General features: G+C 37.4%; 1 protein-coding gene across 3 annotated transcripts in view; it reads right to left on the reverse strand.

The window, feature by feature from the left end:
* Cdh11 (cadherin 11) overlaps window positions 1-24,206 on the reverse strand; it is a 152,021-nt gene that overhangs the window by 20,876 nt on the left and 106,939 nt on the right. For all 3 annotated transcript variants that reach the window (XM_075977046.1, XM_075977048.1, XM_075977047.1), the window contains 6 exons: window positions 22,437-22,731; window positions 19,463-19,582; window positions 17,457-17,624; window positions 13,223-13,410; window positions 7,047-7,300; window positions 927-1,063 (listed from right to left, as the gene is read on the reverse strand). In XM_075977046.1, the coding sequence (XP_075833161.1) occupies window positions 927-1,063; window positions 7,047-7,300; window positions 13,223-13,410; window positions 17,457-17,624; window positions 19,463-19,582; window positions 22,437-22,731 (1,162 nt within the window). The remainder of the gene's footprint in view (window positions 1-926; window positions 1,064-7,046; window positions 7,301-13,222; window positions 13,411-17,456; window positions 17,625-19,462; window positions 19,583-22,436; window positions 22,732-24,206) is intronic.

The following is a 24,206-nucleotide window of genomic DNA, read 5'->3' on the forward strand; positions in this document are numbered from 1 at the left end:
AAATACTACTGTTCTAAAAAGGAAGGAAGGAAGGGAGGAAGGAAGGAAGGAAAAAAAAAGAAAGGAAGGAAGGAAGGAAGGAAGGAAGGAAGGAAGGAAGGAAGGAAGGAAGGAAGGAAGGAAATGTAACAGCAAAATGACTCCTAATGACATTCTGCCATGTCCTAGATTAGTGCCTTGCTCAACCGTCATGAGGAAAATTTCCTCCTGCAGCAGATGGAACAGAGACCCACAGTCAGGCATTGTGCAGAGAGTGAGAGATCTTGGGATATTGATCCCTAAAAGGTATGTCTGCAACAAATCCATCCCTTCAAGGCTCAGGGAACCCTACAGAAGAAGAGGCAGAAGTGAGTGTAAGAAGCAGAGGGGTTGGAAGGCACCAAGACAATGAGGCCCGCTAAATCAACCTGCAAGTTCACATGAACTCAAAGAGATTGATACAACATCCAAAAGACCGCCAAGGTCTGCATTAGGCCTGCACTATAGGGGTCTGAATTTATTAAGACTTCCAGTTTGGTGATTTTATGGGATTACTGAGTGTGAGAACTAGTAGATACCTGTTGCCTTCTCTGGGACTCTTTCTCTTCTGTTGAAAGTTCTGTTTGTTTGGTTCAATTCAGGTGACCTAGTATTTGTCTTATCTTACTATATTTTATTTTAATATTATCCCTTAGATGCCCCTTCGTTTTCTAATGAGTGGGTGTAGATCCCAGTGGGAGGGGAGGTGAAGGACTGAGAGCAGTAAAAGAAGGGGAAAGGTACTCAAGATCTATTCTGTGAGATAAAATATATTTTCAATAAACAGAGTAAGAATTCTGAAACAAAACAAACAAGCAAAAAAATCTCAGCAATTTGGTTTTATAGACTAGAGTCAGAAGAATTAATATTTAGTAATGGCAAATCAAAGTCCTCAAGAAAATACTCACGAATTTCTGCTGCAAAGACAGAGATGTTGAGCCAGGCAGTTTCTTCTCTATCTAGAGGTTTTGTGGTTTTAATAAAACCATCCTCTGGATTAATCGTGAAAAACCTGTCGAGGTCAGTATGACGATCAATTGAATACCTAAGCAGAATGCAAATGAGGCAATTAGACCAAGACATTCAGAGCAGCTTAATATTTGCATATTTTCTCCATTTTATATTAAAGCAACTTTTTTTCAACTGATTTCATGACTTATGTTTTCTTTTTAATCAAATTTATTTTTCAAACTTTACACATGAATATTTTATAGAAATCATTTTGGTACATTGGACTTCTTTATTCAGTACAATGAATGAAAATGCTGTTTAGCATATTTGATTGAGAAGTATAATAATGTGTTGCATATTTCTCCATATTTACTATGATCACCCACCGTCTGAATATTTATGAAACTGCATTTGGGGAGTGAGTTTGCATCACTCCCAAATACTCAGAAAGTCACAAATGTATCAAACCTTTGCCACATTTTGGCATATGAAATATTTAATAGTTTCAAGTTTGTCTAAATTCATCATTAAAGATCATTTATAGCTCTATACATCGGTATGTTCCATATTTAAGGAGTTTGTTATATTTTGCATGGTTTTTGTTTTGTTTTGTTTAGATAACTATAGAGACCAAGAGGTCATTCGGTTCTGAATTCCAAGGTGCAAACACAAACAAGACTCAGCAGTTACCTATAAAGTCATCCTCTTCATACCTTCCTGGTTGTGCTGAGCTTCACAGTAAAGTACAAAGGTTTTATCAAATCCTACTCACTCAGAATTTGTCTCTTTCAGACAAAGACAAAAGGAGTCTCAGAATATTATAAAGAAGTCTTTATTCAGGTATGATCAGCTGTGAGACATACAGAATATGTGTGGTTTAAGTCATCAGTGATGGTTAAAAATATAAGAATATCAGAGTTAGCAAGGATTCAGGATATCAAAGAGCCTACTATACTAAAATTCTACAGGAAGGGATTTGCAAATGGTATATGTCTCATCTCTGAGGAGCCAATGTTGCCGGTCAGATCTTCCTATCTCATGGACCAGCACTTTATAATATTCAATACATGAGGTCATGCCTGATGAACTTTGATTCTATGGCTCCTTATGAAAAATGAGTAGCTTTCCTTTTTCCTGGAGGTGGACTTCAACTTGGTCTTGCATTTTATCAAAGTCAGTTAAAGCTCTACAACTGAGCCCTCAGCAGATAATTTGATGTACAATAACAGAAGACTTGTTTCCTGGAATAAGGCAGCTTCCTATTTAAGTAACCTGATGGCACATATACAATAAGGCAGAAGACCAGGCAAGACATAATTTTACAGACATAAAAATGGTCCACGGATCTGGATTTTGCAAAATCTTAGATCCAGTCATGCCCCACTGCACATAATCTAAATGAAAATATTTCAAGAAAGTCACTTAAAATTATGATGTGGGAAGTCCTTCTGTGTATGGGTTGCCTTTATTGGCTAGTGAATAAAGCTGTTTCAGGTCAATGGCTTAGCAGAGCAAAGCCAAGTGGGAAATCCAAACAGAGATATAGAGAGAAAGTAGGCAGAGTCAGTAAGAGGCCATGTAGCTGCCTAAGGAGACAGACACTGGATCCTTACCAGTAGGCACAGCCTTGGGCCGTTACCTAGATTAATAGAAATGTGTTAATTCAAGATTTAAGAGCTAGCTAGGAATATGTCTGAATTTTTGGCTGAACAGTGTTGCAATTAATATAGTTTTTATGTGATTATATGGGTCTGAGAATTTGGGAAACAAATGAGCAGTCAACATTTACAAAATTACTTAACTTCAGCATATTTATCTTTACACTAGAATAGCAATTGTCCCTAACTTGATATTATATGTGAGAATTAAAAGAAGCATCCTCATACCTCACCCACATTAATCAATGCAACCAAAAGGAACTACTATTTTAGTTTTTGCTCCTGCTGCTGCTCTATTGAGGAGAAAATATGAAAGTTTTTGAATGTCAGAGGGTAACCTCCATCATGAAGCCAATGATAAACCATGGAAGACCTTTAAGCAAAAAAAAAAAAAAAGCAAACAAATGAAATCAGAACAGAGTGATCATTCGGATAGTACAGAAAAAGAAAGATCCAGAGAGAGAGAGAGTAGAGAAAATTTCAGAATCTGACGTAGTTTTCAAAATAGCAAAAATAAAAAAAAAAAAGAAAGAAAGCTGGGCCGTGGTGGCGCACGCCTTTAATCCCAGCACTCGGGAGGCAGAGGCAGGCGGATCTCTGTTAGTTCGAGACCAGCCTGGTCTACAGAGCTAGTTCCAGGACAGGCTCCAAAGCCACAGAGAAACCCTGTCTTGAAAAACCAAAAAAAACAAAAAAAAATAGCAGAAATAGTTACTGAACTTCCAGAGGGGTTGAAAACTATGTGATGAGAGGAAGAGCAGTAGGAGTCAATCAAGATATAAATATCTGGGATGCTTAGGAGAGTTTTCAAAGTTTCTGGCCTAACGCTCTGAGAGGGAGCTGTTGGAAGACACAAAATTAAGTTAATTTAGCAGGTAATAGAGGTTGAAGTTCAACTAGGAATAGGTTGCAATATTAAGAGAGTAAAGGTTTAATTCTCTGATAGGCAGAGATATTTAGCTGTTTGAGTGAGATGGGGGGGCTGATGCTAGTGCTGGTACTGGTGTTGCCTTTGTGTTTATAGAGATACATGTGCCTAGAGGAAGATACTTACATGTACATATGCATTTAGGGGCTGCAGAAAAACCTTAGCTATTGGTATTCAAGAACTGCATGCCACACGTTAGGGGAGAGTCTGTCACCAGGCTTGAGCTCTCCAAGTAAGCTAGGCTCGTGACCAGAAATCCCCCAGGATCCACTTGTCTCCTCTTCAACAGTAGCAGAATTACAAGAGTGATCCACCATAACCAGCATTTTCGTGTGGGTTCTTGGGATCAGACTCAAATCACCAAGCTTCCCAAGTAAGTACTTTACTAAGATGCACCTGTGCCCCTCTTTCTAATTTTAAATAAGGCACAGCAAACACAGTGTTGTGTTTTTACAGCACTGAAACCAGAAGTCACGGCACTGTTGATGCTTGGCAAGCTCTCTATCACTGATCTATATGCCTATCTCTGCCCGCAATTATCTTAAGGAAGAATAAATAAGCCAGTGAAGAAAAACCAATAAAGGATAAAAATTAACAACATTGACTCTCGTAAATTCAGAGTTAGAACCAAAAGAAAAATCAGACTATACACAAAGATTGTGAGAGACCAACACAATTCATTCATAGCGCATGAGTGAAAATCCTACAGGGGAGTGGATACAGAGAGAATCCAAAGTCAAACACTGAACCTTAGGGAACCTGCAGTGTTTGAAAGGTGATTGAATACTTAAATAAGACACCAATTAGCAGGCAGGAAGGAGTGAATGTGAGAGAAAGCAAGGAGAGAGAGAAAATTTCAGTTAAAAAAGAAAAAACAGACAAACAAAAACAAAATCCTAACCAAAAACGTCTTAAATGCTATATAGAATCTGAGAAGAGAGATCTAAATATGAAAGAGGCTCAGAGTTTTGGTGATTTCTGTGAGATGGTTCAGTCAATAAAGTGTGTTGTATATGCACATGGTTAGGGTAGGATCTTGGCTCTACTTGGTTATTGGGAATCTGTAGGTAATTAATAGACTTGCAAATTGCCTGCGTGCACGGAACAGCTACCACTGAAAACATGACCCAAATAAATGGATTGCAGATTTGGATCCCTGGAAGCAATAAAGTGCAGGGGAAATAGGTAATTGCTCTATGTGTCTTTATACTGTTGTTCTTCTAAAAAGTCCCCAACATGCCTTAGTATTCTAGGTCAAAATAACTTGTACAGAGTCATAACTATTGACATCTTAAAGCAGTTAGAGGCACAGGAAAGGTTTCCTGTCATTACAAAGGAAGATTCTTTTACCAAAAGAACAGAATAGTCAGATGTTTCTGAAGAAACACCTTTATTACCAATTGCCTATATCTAAAAGAGTAGATGGAAGTTAAATTAGATCTGGGTTAAAATCCAGTATCCAAACTGGTCATGTGAGCTTAAGCAAGTCATATTATCACGATGAGCACAGTATTTCCATCAACATACTCCTGAAGCAGTCCAATTCTCAACGTGATATATGAAGATTCAGAAAAGCTGCCTTAAACATATTGCTTTGATTCTAAGAAAGCATTCAAAAATGGTATCGCATCAGTAATAATATTCTAAAATGTAATACATAATCTTCTCTCCTGTTGTGATTTTCTTTTTCATTTTTGGACATGGGATAAAGGAATGTCAACAAAAAAATGGTTGATGCAATTATATAATGGGAAGAGGATTTAAACAAGTGTTTCTATTTCTTCTATAAGATGCAGACTGCTACTAAGTGTCTTTATGACATACTACTTCCTACTAGTACCTATTAGTGAAACAAATATGACATGTGGTTTGGAATTTATTAATGTGTCTAGAATCAAAACATGTAAGCTACATTGCTGACACTATTGGAAAATGTTGCAGGTATTGTGTGGGAAAAAAAGTTGGCAGCTGCTCAGAAATTTAAACACACAGTTGCTATGTGATTAAGCAATTCTAATTCTAGTTATATAGCCAAGAGAACGGCCATACATGTATGCAAAGATCTGTGGACCAGTGTAATCAGAAGCTGTATCTGTAAAATCCAACACTTAAAATGACATGAATGTCCATACAAGTGACATGTAAATAAACAAGATTCTGTGTATTCATACAGTGAAATATTATTTGGAAATAAAAAATAATTTTAAGTATAATCTACAATGGTATTGATTATCTAAAAGGTACTAATTGGAAAAATCCAGTTCTCAACTATCCCATGTAGCATTTAGATTACCTGAACAAAACTAAATACTAGTATGCTTTGAAAAGATGTATACTATACTTTATGAAATGGAAATTTTTCATAGGGAAATAAGCAATGAAGGATAGGAGGAAAGAATGGATTTGAGTAAAGAGAGAGAAAGGGAAGGATAAGAGGACAAGGAGTCTGGATTTGAAGCTCAGATGATGAGACTAACACAGCCAGCCCCATTTGAAATAGACATAATCACAACACTGCAACTTGGAAAGCTGAGACTTCAGTTTGAGGACAGAGCATGTAAGGGTGAGAAGGAAGAGTTTTGCTGTTTTTCAATCATATGATATTTGGATGTGCATTTTATAGCAGTCATTTTGGCTACAGGATTAATAACACTATGATGTCTGGGAGACTGGAGGCAGAGAGATCCTGAGGAGGTAGATGGAAGAAATAAAATAGAGGGGCAGCTATGGAAAGGACAATTCTGTGGAACTGGAATTCACACAACTTCACATTCACTCTCTATGAATGACTTTCATCCATGGTTCAAATCCCCCCTCAGTCTCCACATTACAATGCCCTCTTGGCCATCAGGCCCATGACTCAATAAGGCTAGTTAATGGTGGGAAGGAGATGCAGATGCAGCGTATTTTTGTTAAGTGTCAGAAATACAATCATGTGATGGTGATTCTGTTTGTTACCTTTGAAGGGTGTTCAGCAGGGAGTAGAACCTCCCTGTGACTTGTTACAGCTCACAAATTATCCCATTCTTTTCATTTCATCTTGCAGAAACCCAATTTTTGATCAGTTTAAGAGACTACAGTTTAAATAACAATAGTGAGAAGATAAATTGGATCATGCATTTATCACACCTATGAAAGCCAGTGATGCTTAAGGAGAAATTAATAAAGATAAGGGCTATAATTATTTCATGGTAGTTATTGATACTGTATCCCAGTTTCAGAAGGCATGTAGACCTGGCTAATGGTTAAATCAGCTAGTATACATTAGAAATGTATTTCAGAAAGAACTAACTAATGTAGCTTGAATCTTAGTCAAAAAGATAGTAGCAGAAATGAAATGGACTCATATTTGGTAAATCATAATTTAATTTGAAATCAATTGAACCTTGATATGGCTTTGAGATGGAATGTTATGGTGCCTGTAAGACTCTCCCCAAACTTTCTGACTCTAAGGTTTCCTGTATATGTTCTTAAGATAAATCTATGTATACCTTATTGGACTGTTGGCAGCATCCGGGTCTTTGGCATGTACTCTCCCAACCACAGTGCCAGCAGCTGCATTTTCTTGTACTTCATGGATATAACTTGGGGCCAAGAACATGGGAGGCTCATCAGCATCTTCTACTGCAATCTTGACCGTCACAGTGTCCTTGAAAGGTCCATTGCTGATGAACTTCGGATCAATATGTACATTGGCGGCCTCTACCTTCAAGCTATACGCTCTTTTGGTTTCAAAATCTACAGGCTGGTAAGAATGAAGAGAAGATTGAGAACCAGTTCTTTGAAAGATAAAGACCCGATTGGTTCATTGAGTGAAGCAAACAGCTTCTCAAAGAGAGGAAAAATCTACACTAATTAAATATCCATATGGTCAGAAATTCAGAACAATCATTTGCTGAAACATGATGCACGGTGTTCATGATGCAAAGAACAAGGCAAATACAAAGGTGGAACATACATAACGTCAACCTCATTCTCTACACCAAAAAGGCAGATAATAGCCATTTGGTGACCACTCTGTGAAGTGCTACAAGTCTGGTAATAAAAGGACATATTATTTCTTAGCCCAAAGACAAACGTACATCTTGTTTAACAACTGCCTCAAACTGTCTTTTACATAAACACACAATATCCTAGCTTCTTCATACTGATAGCTTCATTTCTTTGCTTAAGTTTTGACTAGATTACATTTCCCAAAGGCTGCAGTCTTACCAGCACATACATTCAATTATTTATCATAGTTTATAGACATATTTTGGTAGGTGGAACTGTTAATTAACACTTATTTACTTTTTCTCTTTTTTTAATTTTTAATTGTGTGTTCATGGCTTTCAGACTGACATGAAAAATCTTCCTCCATCTTCTTCCACTTTATACATGGACAGGCATAAAAGATCGCTCATCTGAACTCAGAGCTCACTTACACTACACCACTAGTGTAGCTAGCTAGCCTGCTCCAAGATGCCCTGTCTCTTCTTCCATAGCAGTAGAATTGCAAGCAGATTATTCCACTAACCCATTTTTCTTATTGGTTCAGAGCATCTGAATGCATATCTACATGCCTAGTCTTTGTGCAGCAAGTACTCTAACCACTGAGAAAAGTCTCCAGTCCTACATACATATTGACATAATTTTGTCTTCCTGAACATCTCAGAGCTAGCTTTTTTAATGTGTCTGTTGTACTCCCCAATCTTCCTTTGAAAAGATGTTCACCGTTTTCTAGGTAAAAGGTAATATCATAGCTTTGTTCTGAGTCCATTCAGTATTAGGTTGCCTTTTCTTAGGGAAAAAATAATTGACACTGAAGACAGTCCTGCCTTTTGGTCAGAACACATAAATGACAAATTGGTTCATTTATAGAACAACAAGTATAAGTAGCGCATATTTTTTCACAAGTAAGCAAATGAACTTGAAGGCAGCATTTGAATAGACACAGTCACAGGGAGATTGATGGCGAGTGCCCTTTACTTCTGAATAAGAAATGCAAAGAGTGGTGAAGGTGAAAAATAAAATTATGGCACAAATATAAGCCACAGACTCTGAGAAACATCTTTCTAAGCAGTATGCCAATGAGGCAGAGCTAACAAATATTTGTAATAAGCTTGATCTTTTAAGGCTGGCATCTGCCTTCTATGCCCTTGTCATTTGTCTAGTAAATACTTATTCTGAATGGACATACAATCACAAAGCTTCGACTGTCCTAGTTCTGCACTGCTCCAGACCCAAGACCATCATCATTTCAGAAAACTTAAGCATCTTAAACATCCTTGATTCTGTTACCTCCCACCTCCATCTCCGTGCAATCAAGGACCACTCTTTTTTCCTACTGCCTAACATGTCCTCTAACTCTCCAACAGTCTGTCTTCCCAGTTGGGACCCAACAACTCCTAGATCATTGTAAGTGCATTGAGAAGCAGAAATAAATTATCTTTATAGACTGTCAATACAAAGCTGCTGCAATTGCTCGGAAATCTCTGTAATGACTAGACTGAATCACACATTGGAATATGATCATTCTGAGATCAGGTGATGTGTAATCAGAAAACGTGAAATTTCTGTCTGCTAATATTCCTAGAGCAAAACCTTTTTGAACTTGATGGAGGTATATGCCTAAAACCGAGAGACAAGAGACGGGTTAGCACTAGAAAGCCCTGTTTATCTTGAGCAGCATGTGGTCATGCCGCACTCTAACCAACTGGTTTCATCTAGATCATTCTATGCCTTGATCTCCAGGAATTTCAACAGTTTGTCTAGAACAGCTTTTCCACTCTTGTGAGAACCTGCTAAGTACTCTGGAAGCTAGCCCAGCGTCAATGCCTTATGAAGTCCTGCTCAAGAATCCCAAATAGTGGTGTATAGTCTCATAGCTCCCCTTTCCTACTGAAGGAGAAGCAGCCTCAAGGAATCTATTGAACCTTGTTGATTTTTGTCTCTCTATAACTAGGAATGGCTGCACCATATAGTCACAGGTGTCAATCATTTTTCTCAATGAGCAGCAGGGTTAATGACTAAATAACATTTAAGCATTTACTTACAATAATTTTCCTTTCTCCTTCCAAACAGGATTTGAGGTAGTTCCCCCATGTGGACATTTATACTCACGCTATGAATGGTTGAAATAAAACTAAATGAGGCAACACACTGCATAAGCCATAAAATCCTTAATGCCCACCCCAGCTTACTAATCCTTACCTCTGAAAATTCTCCCTGAGGGATTTATTCAACAAAAAATACAAATAAACAATATTGAAAATGCATAATATTTGTTGGCTACAATAGAAGGTTATATCTAATCTGGAGAAATGCACAGATAGCACAGAAAATCCAACTGTGAGATTTTATTAAGGAAATCACAGTCCATAGATAGAATGGGATGTAATGTTGTCATTAAAAATGATTATGTGTGTTATATAACAGCATGTAAAGTGTTTACGACGTGACATTAAGTTAACAAATCAGATCACCCTGTGACTGGAAGCAAGCAAATGTTATATATCCACAGTTATGTATACAAATACACAGACCAAAGAAAAATTTAAAAACAGACATAACATTGATTAGAACAAGTAATGCTTCAAATATTGTCTACTGCTGTTCGCACACTACCTCACAGGTTTATTTGGTTTTAAATGAACAGTTTAGATGCTGTGCAGGCGTTTGTTTCAAGTGGGTGGAATTTCCACCTGACCAAAGGCCCTGGCAGATGAGTGGATTTTTCTTCCTAGCGGCACCAAGCCACCTAAAGGCTGATCTGTATTTTACATTGTTCTGCATACAACTGCACAAAGAGGGAGTTAAATATTCAGAATAGTTTTTTCTTCTTTGCCATGAAACTCAGAACCTGGATCAGAGATCTTTCATTATTTTGGAAAGAATTTTAAAAACAAATCTTTGAAGTCTGTCAGATACCTAAGAATGATTTTGCCATGTGGTCTTGATGGTATGAGCAGTAGTCTTAAAATACATTCCCTTCCTTCCAAACATGACTGGAGATAGCTCTCCAAATCCTCAAGGTCCCTAGCATCTTCTCCTTCATTAGTTTTATGCTGTCTTCAGCTGTCTGAAATCTCTCCTTTTTATCACAACAACAGATTTTCAACTGGTCCTACAGTGTCATTCCACTCTAAGGACTAAATGACTTTCAGTCCCATTTTCTTTGAAACCAGCCTTTCCTGATCTCTGTTCCTGCCTTATTTCCTCCTTGTCAATCAAGGAAAGCAACATTCGACTGCCAGGAATCAGCTCATGACGCATTCAACTGGGAGCCATTCCTGACCCATAGAGATGGAAGCACACATTTTAGCATAACTGAGTTTTCAGATAAGAATGATTTTGCTCCCAGTCACTCCAAAGGTATTTGGTAAGGACTAGGACAATATTTTCAACCACTATTCACACAGTGTGGTGATGGAAAGTATATACCCATTAACCTATACATGAAGAGCTCCAGGATCTGTAAGTACCCTGCATTGTATAGAACATTCTTCTACAACCAAGATTCATCAGTTCTAAAATATCAATATTGTCAGGGCTGAGGAAACTCCTTTCATCATAACCAGATTTTTACTGAACTCTCCTGTTAATCTATGACTCCCTGTGGCTAGCAGTCAATCTCTTAAATTTTCGATTCCCAGCTTTTACCAAAGCCTGACGGACAAATAATTAGAACTGATTAACTCAGTAGAAAATAAACAGGTGAATCAATAAGTGAATGAAAATGTCATATTAAAGAAAATCTTTAAAATGCAAAACTGTTTCTTTGATCTTTCCACGTGTCTTTATAATCTTATATTATATGTCTTCCAAAAGGACCCATATTTTTAGTCTCCTAATTTCACATTTGATTGCTTTTTCCTGGTGGGCATTTGGAATTTTGTGGTGCCAATTAAGGTAAATCTTCTCTCCCAAATTAAATAACAGCCTACATTGTTTTAAATCTAAATGTCAGTGCTCTGTAAAAGCTTATCCCGCCGCCTATAATAAACAGTGAATTGGGGGAAAGTGCACAGATTAATCATATGCAGAGAGCTCATTTGCCATGTATGAGTTTCATTGGAGTGATTTAAATGTTTCAGGACTTTAGAGAACAGTATGTGTTTATGCCCTGAATACACTCCAAACAGGTGACAACCTTCGCATAACCAACCATCCAATTACTTGAACAGCAAAGGATGGGAGACAGGAATCGCTGATGTCAACGTTCGTGTGTCAGTTTCATGCAGGGGCGATAGTAATATTAATTAACGAAGAAAGTTGACAGCTACACACAGTTCACAAAGCTACTTTTTTTTTTTTTTACAAAAAAAAAGCACCAGAAAGAACAGCTCTCCGTCCTCTCATGGCTGATAGACGTCTTTGGTCATGCAATTCATGGTCAGGAGTGGAAACTGTTGCAAATATCTAAGCTCTACCTTAGTTCCCACCTGAGAGTTTACTGCTGTCTCAGTACAGCCACCGTCTTTTCTTAGTTTTCTGTCCCCTGCGTATTTTCACCTACGCAATATGCATTGTGTCCCAGGGAAAGGTCAGTCACCCGTGTTCTCCCTGCTGAAAATGTCTCCCAGGGCCCCCTTCTCCTCCTCTCCGGCTACTAGTTTCTTTATTGACTCTTCAATTTAATTTTTTTTCTCAACATTACCATCCAATCTTTTCTTTCTCACCAAGAAACTTAACATTCATGCTATAAAACCAAGTAGCAAAGGAATGCTTTATTAAAACCAAGGTAATACCCTCAGCCAATTCACATTTAATGCTCCATGCACTGCGATGATGGAGAGGTGTTGATTTCTCAAGTGGTAAATCAGGAGGGAACTGCTTTAGAATGCACTGTAATTGTTTCTTCACTTTATAGTGAATCTTATCTGACTTTCAGGCTCAGTTACTTCCAAAAATGTCTTAAGAGAGATACTGCTCCCGTGCCGTCTATATTTGAATTCTGCGTTTATTTACGTGACTGTCACTGAGCTTGTCTGAGTCTCAATTTCAAAATTAAGTTGAGGGATTATTGAACATTGGAACAATCTATTTCATATGACATGCTTGGGTTAAAAATGAATGAGAGGTGGGCTATATCTGCCCAATAATCAGTATTGAGTAGATATGAGATTTATATAAAACCAAGCCAAAGGAAGCAGTAAGCTCTAGTGTTTAATCAATCCAGAGAAGGGATATGTTTTGTTTCTGTTGGTGGTTTAAGTGCATAAGGAGGAAGAATCGTTATTATTACTTCAAGTTCAGGAAAAAAAAAGAGGAAGGGAGATTGATTAAAATTTAATGGGACATCCCACGGTCCAGTGAACTAGGGATGTTTAAAATAAGATCACTGTACAGTCTGAATTAGTTGACTTAGGCAGACAGACCTCCAGGAAAAGTGGCTTTCCAAAAATCCAGGGTCATCAAGTCGTCTTTTCTCCTACCCAATAATTTTGTCAAAACACAGTCAGCCATTTCAGATGGGTATAATCTGCTATTTTGCCAGCACCTTCCACAGTATCTGTATGAAAAAGACTTCTCTTATCTCCTTCAAGTTCAGTCCTCGGCTTCAAATTGGTGAGGTCATCCCTCAGTCTCTCATAAGTGCATTTCTTACCCATCAGTCCCCTGTCTTCTGCAGATTGCCTGGGTAACACAGATCACCTGACTGGCATGTCTGACTCCTCTAACCTACCTTTTTCAGCTTCACCACACCTTCCTGTGTCTCATAGTCCGTTGTGATTTCAAACAGTTCTGCGCCGTCTCCATCAACAATATTGTACGTGACTAAGCCATTTTCTCCAATGTCTGGATCTTTAGCCTTCACTCTTCCTACTTCCTCCCCCGGGACAGCTGCTTCTGAAATAGACATCTGGTACACGCCTGAAAGAAGAAGACATCTACTTTTATTTTCCTTTTTATTTGGCAGCTGTAAGACTTCAGATTTCATTGAATTTCAGTAAATTTCTCCAAGGGTTTAAAATTGAACTTTCTATTGGTAGAACACAGAAGAGAAGTGGATGGATGGGAAGAGGGTCCCAGATGACCTGCTTGCTAGAAGAATGTATTTCTTTACAGGATGATAAAACAATATTGGGGTCCTGGGTGAGGTGATTGGGTCACCTGATCCATAGAGGAAAGAAAAGAGTGATGGAGGACTATGCAAGACTCCACATATGTGAACAGCTGGGTCTTCTTTTTGCTTTTTCATGATATCCCATGGTAATTCCAAGGTTTTCTTGTACCACTGCTAATTGCTCATGGAATCAGAAACAGAAAAAAAATGACCCCATCTTTAAAAGGATTCAAGCACTTCACATTTACTTTAGAGACAAATGCAAAACTTTTTTTACTATTATATTTCTATTTCATCTTACTCCACATGCTACCTGTTAGTCATGCATGGAATTCTCTAGAAGCTTCTAGATAATCTACTCTCTCCATACTTACATGTATAGTAATCAGAAATGTAAATGATGCCACATTTCATATTTATATTTATCAAGAATGTAAAGGCTATCACACACTCCTTTAGTTCTGAACATCAGTAATAAAAAGAGCATCATGATCCTTCCCTTAACAGAGGTATAAGAGAAAGAAAACAAAATGTATCTATACATAGTGTGATGTTATAGGCTAAGAAATGTTGTATGGTAAGTGATAAAGGGTAAAAAGTGTGTAGGGGGTTTGTGTGTGTGTGTGTGTGTGTGTGTGTGAAGGAGGGTTTAAGTTACACAAGTGTGCAGGAAATTAAGTGTATGACCATGCTATATGAGTGAGTGTGCATATAGAAGTGTGCTGCGCACTGCGGACCCGGTATGCGTTTGCTCTATGCACTAGACCCCGTTCGCGAGCTTTGGGCAAAGGGCTGGAGGTTGAGGAAACACACGCAGAGACAGACTGATACACAGACCTTCAATCACTGGTACCAAAAGCCCTTCTTTAATAGCACCATGGAGGCTTAAATATCCTGTAGTCAATGGCCAACAGGTGAAATTCCCATCCTTTGATCCTCTAAGCTAGGCACAGCTTCTAGTAACTTCAATTAGAAGGCTCTAGATAGGGAAAAGCCGCTGAAAGCCACTCAATTAGTCCCAACAGAAGTGTGAGATAATTTTTTTTCTATGCAGATGTATGTCACTGAACACATATCACTGTTAAGTATGTATGCGTGAAAAGGAGACCTGGATCAACTTGGGACAGGTAAGGATTGAAGGCTTCCTTTAGGAGAAATCTGCACTCCACTGAAGGAACTGAGCAAGACACTTGTATGAATATGTGCAAAATAAGCCACAGGGCCAGGAAAAACCAATGTCAGAGAACCTCAGGTGAGAAGATTCTGAAAGTGGACCAGATAGTAAGGACGAAAGTGAGAGCTGGACCTCTGTTACAGGAGCAAAGTGGGTAGGTGATGTTTGAAAAGGCACTGCAGAAAATAGACAAGGTGTTGTTTCACTTAAGGAAACCACCAGACAGTATTCAGTAGAGTAGTGAGATCTAGCACCACTGTATGAGTGACAGAGTGGTGGGACCCTACCATTCAGGGCTCAGCCCAGTGGTGTTGGCTACATCTATCCGTTGCAGTGCTGTGTTTCTTTTGTGCTTATATTTTACTGATTTATCAACTTAATATTACATTTCCTTCACATTAAAGGAAAAATCAGAGTATCATTTTGTAGAAATTACAAAAACTTATAAAGGTTTAGAAGACCTGCTATCGTGTGATTTCCTCGAAATGCCATTCAAGTCCATGGCTGTGAAAACACTTATACTGGAACCTTAGGGGCATAATTATTTAATGATTTCTTATAAGAAGGGACATTAATGACTACCCATGAATAATGCTGTTTACCCCTTTTCATTTCCATTTTATAGTATGAAATATGCAACTTTGACAATGTTGCATGAGCCTCAGTCTTTTTAAAGTTGTATAAATTTCAATCTGTCCAGGGTGATCAAGTTTCCCCCATCTCTTTTGGCATCCTCAAAAGCTAATGTGTCTCATAATCCACTCCTTTGATATCTCTATTTTATAGATTGCTATCTTTGGAATCCTTTGAATAACCAAGGGGCCTACTTAATTGTCCTACTTCATTGCCTTCCTTTTGGTTTATTTATACTCTTAAGATTGTTCATGTGTATGTGCATGTGTCTCTTTTAGTGTACATCTTGTGTGTAGGGATGTGCTTGCACAGGCCAGAGTGACTGTCAGGTCCTCTGCATCTGGAGCCACAGGTGATTGTGAGCTACCAAATATGGGTGCTGACCTCAAGTCCTCTGCAGGAAGAGACTCCATTGGAAAGGATTCTCATTGTGACTATTTTTCCATTACTAGAAATCACAGAGTCATTATGATTATGTTATAACTCTGTATTCACCTTTGCACACACACAAATGTGTGTTAAAGTGTGGCTTTGGAAATTTCTTTGGCCACTCATTGTACTTACACAGAAGTCACTTTTTAACCTTTAAAACATAGGCTTTTGTTAGATATTTATAATATCCGCAACTAGTAATTAAATGATGGTGAAATTAGAGGCTATTATCAACTTCAATATTTCAACATAGTTTTATCTAAAGAGTTAGCTTATTCAGTGCTGGAGAGATGGCTCATGGTTAAGAATTTATGCTTCTCATTATGTGTACCAGAGTTTGGTTCCTAGCACCCAACCAAGTAGCTTAAACACACTTGTAATTATGGCTCCATGGAAATCTGACAGCTCTGGCTTCTGAGGGCACTTTCACAGATATTCTTAGCCCTCATATGCATACTCATGAGTGCATAATTTAAAATAATAAAAATACAAATTTAAAGATTTTTTTTATTTTCAATTATGTATATATCTGTGTCTTGTGGCTCTGTGCACAAGAGTGCAGGTTGGGCAGAGACCAGAAGAGGGCAACAGATCCTCCTGGGACCCACCAATATTGGTCTTCTGAAAAAGCAGCAGATAGTCTTAACTATTGAGCTATCTCTTTATTCCTTTGTTATTCTTTATATTTCCTCAACAATATCATAAGTTTTGCGCAATAATCAAAGTAACAATGGCTAAAAATTATTGCCAATTTTTCAGATGCCACAAGAATCAGCACTAGCTGTGTTAATCCAAACAATAACAATAATATTTTACTTATATACTAAAATGTCATCTTCTAAAAACAGACATGAATATTTCTCATCCCACAAGCCTCTTCTTTAACATTATCTTATGGTCCTTCCATTGAAAGTTGAGGGCTGGATGAACTGCACTGAAATTTTGGCAGGTTTATGAGTACAGTGAGAAAGCCACGTGACTTCTGAAGTCAGCTCAAAAAAGGCAAAACAGATGGCTCCTGTTGTCTTGGAGTTCTTCTGATCAGAACTCAGCCACAGGAAGGCTCATGTGGAGAGGAAGCAAAAGTCAATCTCAATGTGCCAGTCTTGTAAGTAATCTTAGAAGTGGGGCTTTTCAGCCACAGAGGGATGTCAGCAGCGGATCCTGGAAATAAAATAGAGCAGCAATCTCTCCTAAGCTCTGCATAAATTGAAAAGTTAGCACACTGATAAATTATTCTTTTGAATCACCATTATTTGGGACAGTTTGTTATGGAACAATAAATAACAGATCAATGTACAGATAACATGCAGGATAGTAATGTGGACACCGCGACAAAGAACGGTTAATTAGTTCCCACCTTACATGACTAATAACGTAGTAATTAAAATACCAGAAAACATAGATTTTTTTTGTCTCCAGAGTTACAGATCTTTTAGTGCCTTCTTTTCTCCTCAATATCTCTATACCATTTAACTTTGTTTTGTTTGTGATTAAATTGTTACCATGTTTTAGTTTTTTGCAAGAATGATGAAAATCGTTCTTGGTTTTCTAGGCTTTTCTTTTTGAAAGCTGAGTAAAATCGGAGTGCAAAGACCAACCTCAACTACTTACTCTGTGGAAACTTTGGTGGGTTGTCATTGACATCAGTCAGAGTGATCGTCACTTTGGTTGTCCCTGAGAGCCCGCCCATGTGTCCACCCATGTCCTTGGCCTGGATCACCACATGGTACTCCTCCTTGGCTTCTCTGTCCATATTGGGAAGGGCTGTTCTGATGATACCTGCCAGGTTAGCAATACAAAATTACAGATCTTCATTCATGACAAAATTTCAACAAGGAAAATACTTTAGATTCTGGGTAGTTAAGATACATAAATGAATCTGTTTGCTCAAAGAAAAGTCAGTTTAACATGACAATTATAACGGAAAGTAGTCATGCCCAAAGCATGTATGTATTTTCAAACAAATAATAAGAATGCTTACATAATGTTAATTAGTTTTGTTTTTCATTATGCATGCAAGGAGCAATCTCTTCCTGAACACTGAAATAACAAATGCCTATTGTATGTCTCTCCATATCTGAATCTACTCTTCTGGACTTCTAGCAAAAGCCTTCAGGAATCTAGTCCTACATGAAATTACGAATAAAGATCCAGAAGAACCGGTAATGAATATTGAAGTGGAGATGGGAATTCAGCAAGTCAGAAGGATAGGAAGCTCTTTGAAGAGCTTTTTTCATCGCCGTTTCAGTCAAAAGTGAGGCTGGAACATTTGGTTATGTCAAAAGCTAAAGCCGTGCCCATTAGAAACATTTCTACAATCCATGCACAATTTAAAGAGGAATCATAAATTTTATTCAATACATTAAAATCCTAATATCAATTTTTAATAAGTAAACTGATGAGTTAGATGAACAAAGCTTGCACCTGTACTGACAAACATAATAAATTAATGGTTTAATTATTTATGAACCCTGTACATTGAAACATGATTTCCATGAAAACTATGCTTACTGACATCTCTAGGGATCACATGGAAGTGTTTATACTCAGTGAATAAGGTAGTATTTTTAGCATAAATGTAAAGAACAAAGACAAAGTGTTGGTCTTTGTTGTGCTATCCCAAGCCCCAGTGTTAGCATGTGTCTTTGCAATAGCCTCCTGAGACCTCAATAGCTCCTGAGACCTCATTTTCTTCATTTGTCAGATGTTTTGTAGGTTTTCATTCAGTAGTTACTACCCTTGTTTCCTCAAGCAAAGATTGGAGTATTTAGCATCTCCAAAAGTCTAGATGAATCCCTTATTTATCCTCTACTAAAAGACTAATGGCAAATGACTTTATGAAATCATAAACTCTAACTCCTCAAGTTGCTGTTTAGAACAAGGTGGTAAAAGTAAATTTATGCATATATAGGCAGGAACTAATCAAGCAATTTTTTTAAAAAGTACCAAATTAGAAAACAATATGTAAAAGCTGAAAATTGTATGAGAAACTCTTCAAAAATACAGAACATACTATGGAGAAAGAAAATGCCCTTGTTATAATACTGTGGAAGAGCAATTTTGTTGAATTATAGTGTTTACTCTTGTGGAGAATCACATTTGTTATAAATGAAGTGCAACATAAGTTTGAGTTTGTATTGTATACTGGTTCACTTTGTTGGTTTACTCTTTATTTTGTATCATCTATTGGGAACCTATTGCACAAAAAGAGAGATTGGAAATGTGCTGAATCTTCCTGCAACAAGAACATTAACCATTACACCTGACACTATTGAGTTTACCCAGAGGTCTTCCAAGGATGCTTTGAAAGCTAACTTCTTTAAATCAGCTTTGGGGTCCTTTTCATAAATCCACAGTTTAAGACACTTCCAACTCACAAGATGAATTATTAAATATTTATTATTATGAGCTAAGGCACTAATAATTGGGCTTTGCTTCATTCAGTCATATGCCCAACATGTACATAGGTGTTTTGGCCCTCATGCTAACCCCCCAGAATGTCCCTTATATTTCTCTCAACTTTAAGAAATTTTCAAGCCAAAGCAATGAAGTGAACAGGCATGGACTCCTTACTTAAAATGTGTCATGACTCACAATGACAATGCAATCCACTCTACCTGTCTGGGCCTCCACTGAGAAGTAAGGTTGTCCTTCAAGAATACTGTACACTAACTTGGCACTATTTCCATAAGTGGGGTCGTCTGCATCGGAGGCTGTCACTTGGATTACTGATGTTCCTAAAAAGAGAAACAAAGCAATTAGCAACACCCGCTAAACTCTTCAAATTGCATTAGTGTTTACAGGGTTTAATTTAATATTAAGTCCTGAAGAGAGGCTCAGAATTACTTAATATGATATTAATTTCCTACAGCCCAAGAGCAAAACACTCCCCTGACTTTCTTCTTCCTTTTTTCTCATTCTCCTCTTCCTTTTCTTTTAATTATCATCATTTGAAACTAAACTTTCTATAACCACAGTGCCTCCTGTCTGGGTGGATAGTTAAAATAATAATATAAACATAATTGTCAAACATTTTTAGAACTATGTGATATAAATATTCAGTGTATCAGATAATTAAATAAAAATCTCAGGGAGTGTAATAAATATAATTAACAATTAATTGCTTTTCATGAAAGGACAGAGTGCACTCTCCCATCTGTAACAACAAATACATCATTTTATTGTTGTTTTGCCTATAATAAAGTTAATTCTAATGCTAAATTGTAATTAATTTATTGATATAAATATTATATGGAATGCTGTTCCTTACTGACTCGAAAATTGCATTTTCTCATCTTTGTTGGGTCTGGTAGCTATGCAATAGAAACCATCAGTGAACAGTCAATGAGATCTAAAGGACAATTCCTAGGTCAGAAGAAAGGGAAATCAGGTATAATAGGAAGATGGTATCTTTTTTTTTTTTTAAAAGCTCCATTGTCACAGTAGAAATTGGGGCAATAGCATGTTGAGGTTCAGAGAAGAGAGAGAGAAGATGGGAAGACAGAAGAAGCAATTATCCAGTTTATCTCTGCCAAGCAGTGTTTGTACTAAATTCCATGTGATGTGCCAACATTCCTCCGCTAGACATTTTTGCATCTTTTTTACTTGGGGGAGATTTGGTATGAGAGATACGACATTTTGAAATCTCTTTCAAAATTATTTACGGTCAGAGTCAGGAGTCTAATCCAGATCTAGCAATAGTAAAACCCAAGTTCCTTCTCTGATTCTGTCAGCAGAAGCAGGGTTCCTCCTGTCAGGGTACAGAACCCCTATATACAGCTTAAAGGAAGCCATCCCCTACTTCACAGGGTTTACTGTGACTTCCATGAGAAATACAAGAAAAATATCAATCTTCCAAATTCTCTTTTCAAAATCAGTTTTTTTATACCACTGTCATTTTTGAACTATTCCTAACAAGCCAGGAAATATTCTCGAAAATGGAGATTAACATAAAAATGTCATGGCATGCCCAAAGAAGTTACTATTTATTTATTTATTATTATTAATAAAAAAGTTGCTTTTGTGATTTCATTTAACTCTATAATTTTCTAAGTAATTGTCAACTTTTTCTATTTTATGTATTTACTTAACCATTATTGTAAACATGAACCTCATTGTATTGTTGACTAGTTGACAAAATGATAATTTATGAAGGTATACAAAGGAGCCAGGATCACATGTTCATCTGACAACAAAGACAATAGTCTTCATGTGGTATAGTAGAAAATCTGGGCACTGTCCAAGACACAAAGTGTCCCCTGAAGAGAACTATAAGTCCAATGGGTTATCAGTTTGGATGCCTAGCTAGCCCCACTTCCTCAAGTCTGCTTCTCCTTAGAATTTGCATGTGAGGGTAGAATAAACAGCGGACAGGACAAGAAAAGGTGATGGGTGATGGGAAGGAGGGAAGAGATGAAGGAGCACAATAGGATCTGCACAGAGACTGGAAGAACCTTAAACTTCCGACGTTCCAGCTGACTCTCTTGAGTAAGCTAATCCTCATATTTAGTGCTTCTTATTGTCATTTGTAAAGTGAAAAATAAAAATCCCTGATTGCCTTTAGATTCACCCAAGCTTAACGGATCAGACTGCCTCAAAAGATGATAACCATGCTGATAATCGTGCACATTCTGGAAATTCAAGTGAAAGTGATACCTGAGGGCAACGTCTTGAAGAAACAATCAGAATTCCATCTTTGAGAAAAGCAGTGTGTCTTTTAAGTGTATTGCATGAGATGACGCATGCTGCATGAACTAAGTAGCACAACGACCTTGGTTAAATTGGTCAAACTGTTTCTCCTTTTGTTTCTCATTTATTCGTGGGTAACTAGATCCATTGCTTTGCAAAGTTTAATCGTGGCCAAGTTAAACAAGATAGGGTACAGACCCAATCAGTTAAGGCAAATCCCACATGCAGCAAACACTGTCATTGCTGTTACTTAATGGACATCAATATGCCCTAGTGACTGGATGCATTTTATCAATACTCTTTGAAGATAGGAAATCGTTACTCCCATTCTACAAAGGAAGAAACAATATTAAGTGGTGCCACATGACTTAGTTGACTCTCTGAGTCAGGATTTGCTAAACTAAATCATATTCTTCCTCCATTGACTCTTAATATCTCTTGACTTTACAACCTCCAAGTCTATTATGAACATTTGAAAATCCAAGTTTCTGTATCTATATCTGCTTCATGTACTCTCTTTTTTCTTGGGCACTTTCCCTTCTGTTTGTTTCTTTGGTCCTATTCTGATGCATTAGTTTTTGTTTTATCTTTCTATGTTTTCTTCAATCAATATCCCTTAGCAGTTTGTTTTCTACTGAGAGATGGAAAGAGGGAGGCTCCAGATGGGAGGAAAAGCGGGAATGAACTAGGAGGAATAGAGGAAGAAGAAACCATAATCAGGATATATTATGTAAGAAAGATAGCTATTTTTAATAAGAGAAAAAATCCAATTAAATAATTTTTCCTTGTTAAGATGCAATAAAGATTCAACACAGGCTCTGGTCTTAGCTGGGAGCACAGGAACCAGCCTGTACCTGCAAAGACACCAGCTAGAAGTGGAGCAAGTGACCCCAACTTACATACCCACATTGGACCTCTCAGGCACATTGGCGTGATAGGTTTCATGCAGAAACTCCGGAGGGTTGTCATTAATGTCCTGGACCTTGACAATAAATTCTGATGGTGGTTCCAGTGGCCTGTTGGTGTCCCTGTCCACCGCCTGAGCCATCAGTGTGTACTGGGCTCTCTCTTCTCGGTCCAGTGTCTTCGTGGCATGAATGTTCCCTGATTTGTCATCAATCACAAAAATGGTTCCAGCTCCTTCACCTGAGAGAATGTATTTAATGTTCCCATCACCAGAGTCAATATCAGAATGAAGCTAGAGAAAGAGAAAACAGGACTTGTAATTTCATAAGGAACACAATAAAAATTCACAGGCCGATTGCTACATCATGCACATATATGTGCACATACATACACTCATACATATATCATGAGAGCAAGTCATTTTCACCATCATTTTCTGAATGTCAAAATCCAGTCTTAGATAACTACCATGACCAAGGACATCAAGTTAGGTAATGATGAGGCTAAAATATAAGTAAATATTTAATTCTGAAATTTAATGCACTTACTCTCTCTTCTTTTGTGTATATATGCATACATACAAAATATATATGTACACATTTTGAAAGAAATACATGCATATACTTTGAGCAGATGTAAGCATGGATTTATGGAGTATCTTTCTCTCAAATTTTACTCCTGTTCCTTCATTTTCTTTCACTAGAAATCACATTTTTTGCCAGTTCTCTTATGAGCTATTTATTCAAGTCTATACATATATAAGCTGATCTCCACAAATTCATAAGTGTTCCTGGCTTAATTTCACATAATACTGGGCCACAGATTACATGCTATTCTTGTGGTTTCCTCTAACTTCAACTTCTGTAACTCATTCACCATAAAGATTCAAAAAATTTCCTCATGACATTCCACTTGATATTACTGTCATTTCTTCCAGAGAGCCTCCTCAAAAGATGTTTATATTGTCCAGGTTTTTGCGACTACAGGCAACTCAGCTAATCAGACTTCTACAGATCATCTGCCTAATAGTCAGGGTCTACCATCTGGGTCTCTTATCTTCTTAGAAAAGTCTCCTATGAGCACAAAGGATGGTGTAACAGGAGGGTAGACATGAAGCCCTCAGACCCTTGAAATAACCTCCAATGTGGTTGGATTTTTTACATTTTCCAGAGAGCCTAGAGACAATTTTTATACTGGCATGTCAAGAATCCACTGTTATGATAGTCATCTTTGCTACCAGCTCTACTCAATTCTGTTCTGTGATTCAGAACAGACCTCACTAATTTTCTCACAGCAATAAACTCCTTCTATTCCCTTTAAATCCTCATGATTTATGAGTTCCTTTGCCTTCATTATCTCCTCTTGTGGAAAAATATGTTACTTTACATTGTCTTATAGCATTAGAAAAATAGCTAAGAGATTTTAAAAAGCTGTTTCACATAGAATTTCAGCAAAAAAATTAGCATTCACAACAACAGAAACTATTACTAATTATCATTTAATATTAATTTATTTAATTTGAATACTAATATCACTTTCTTATTTCAGCAGAATTTCTATTATTATTATCAAACTATGTCTTACACAGCTTGCATGAGGTTCACAAAAGAAAAACAAAACTAAGCTGAGTATCCTACTTTTTAAAATGTTTGCGCCATTTTAATTTCCCAAAAGATATCTAATTTATTTGCAGTGTTCTAGTGAAATAGCAAACATTTCAGCTCAGAGGTGAACACAAGACCACTTAGGCTGTGGACTCCACAGCCT

Source organism: Microtus pennsylvanicus, chromosome 6 (genome assembly GCF_037038515.1).
Source record: "Microtus pennsylvanicus isolate mMicPen1 chromosome 6, mMicPen1.hap1, whole genome shotgun sequence".
Lineage (NCBI taxonomy): Eukaryota > Metazoa > Chordata > Mammalia > Rodentia > Cricetidae > Microtus > Microtus pennsylvanicus.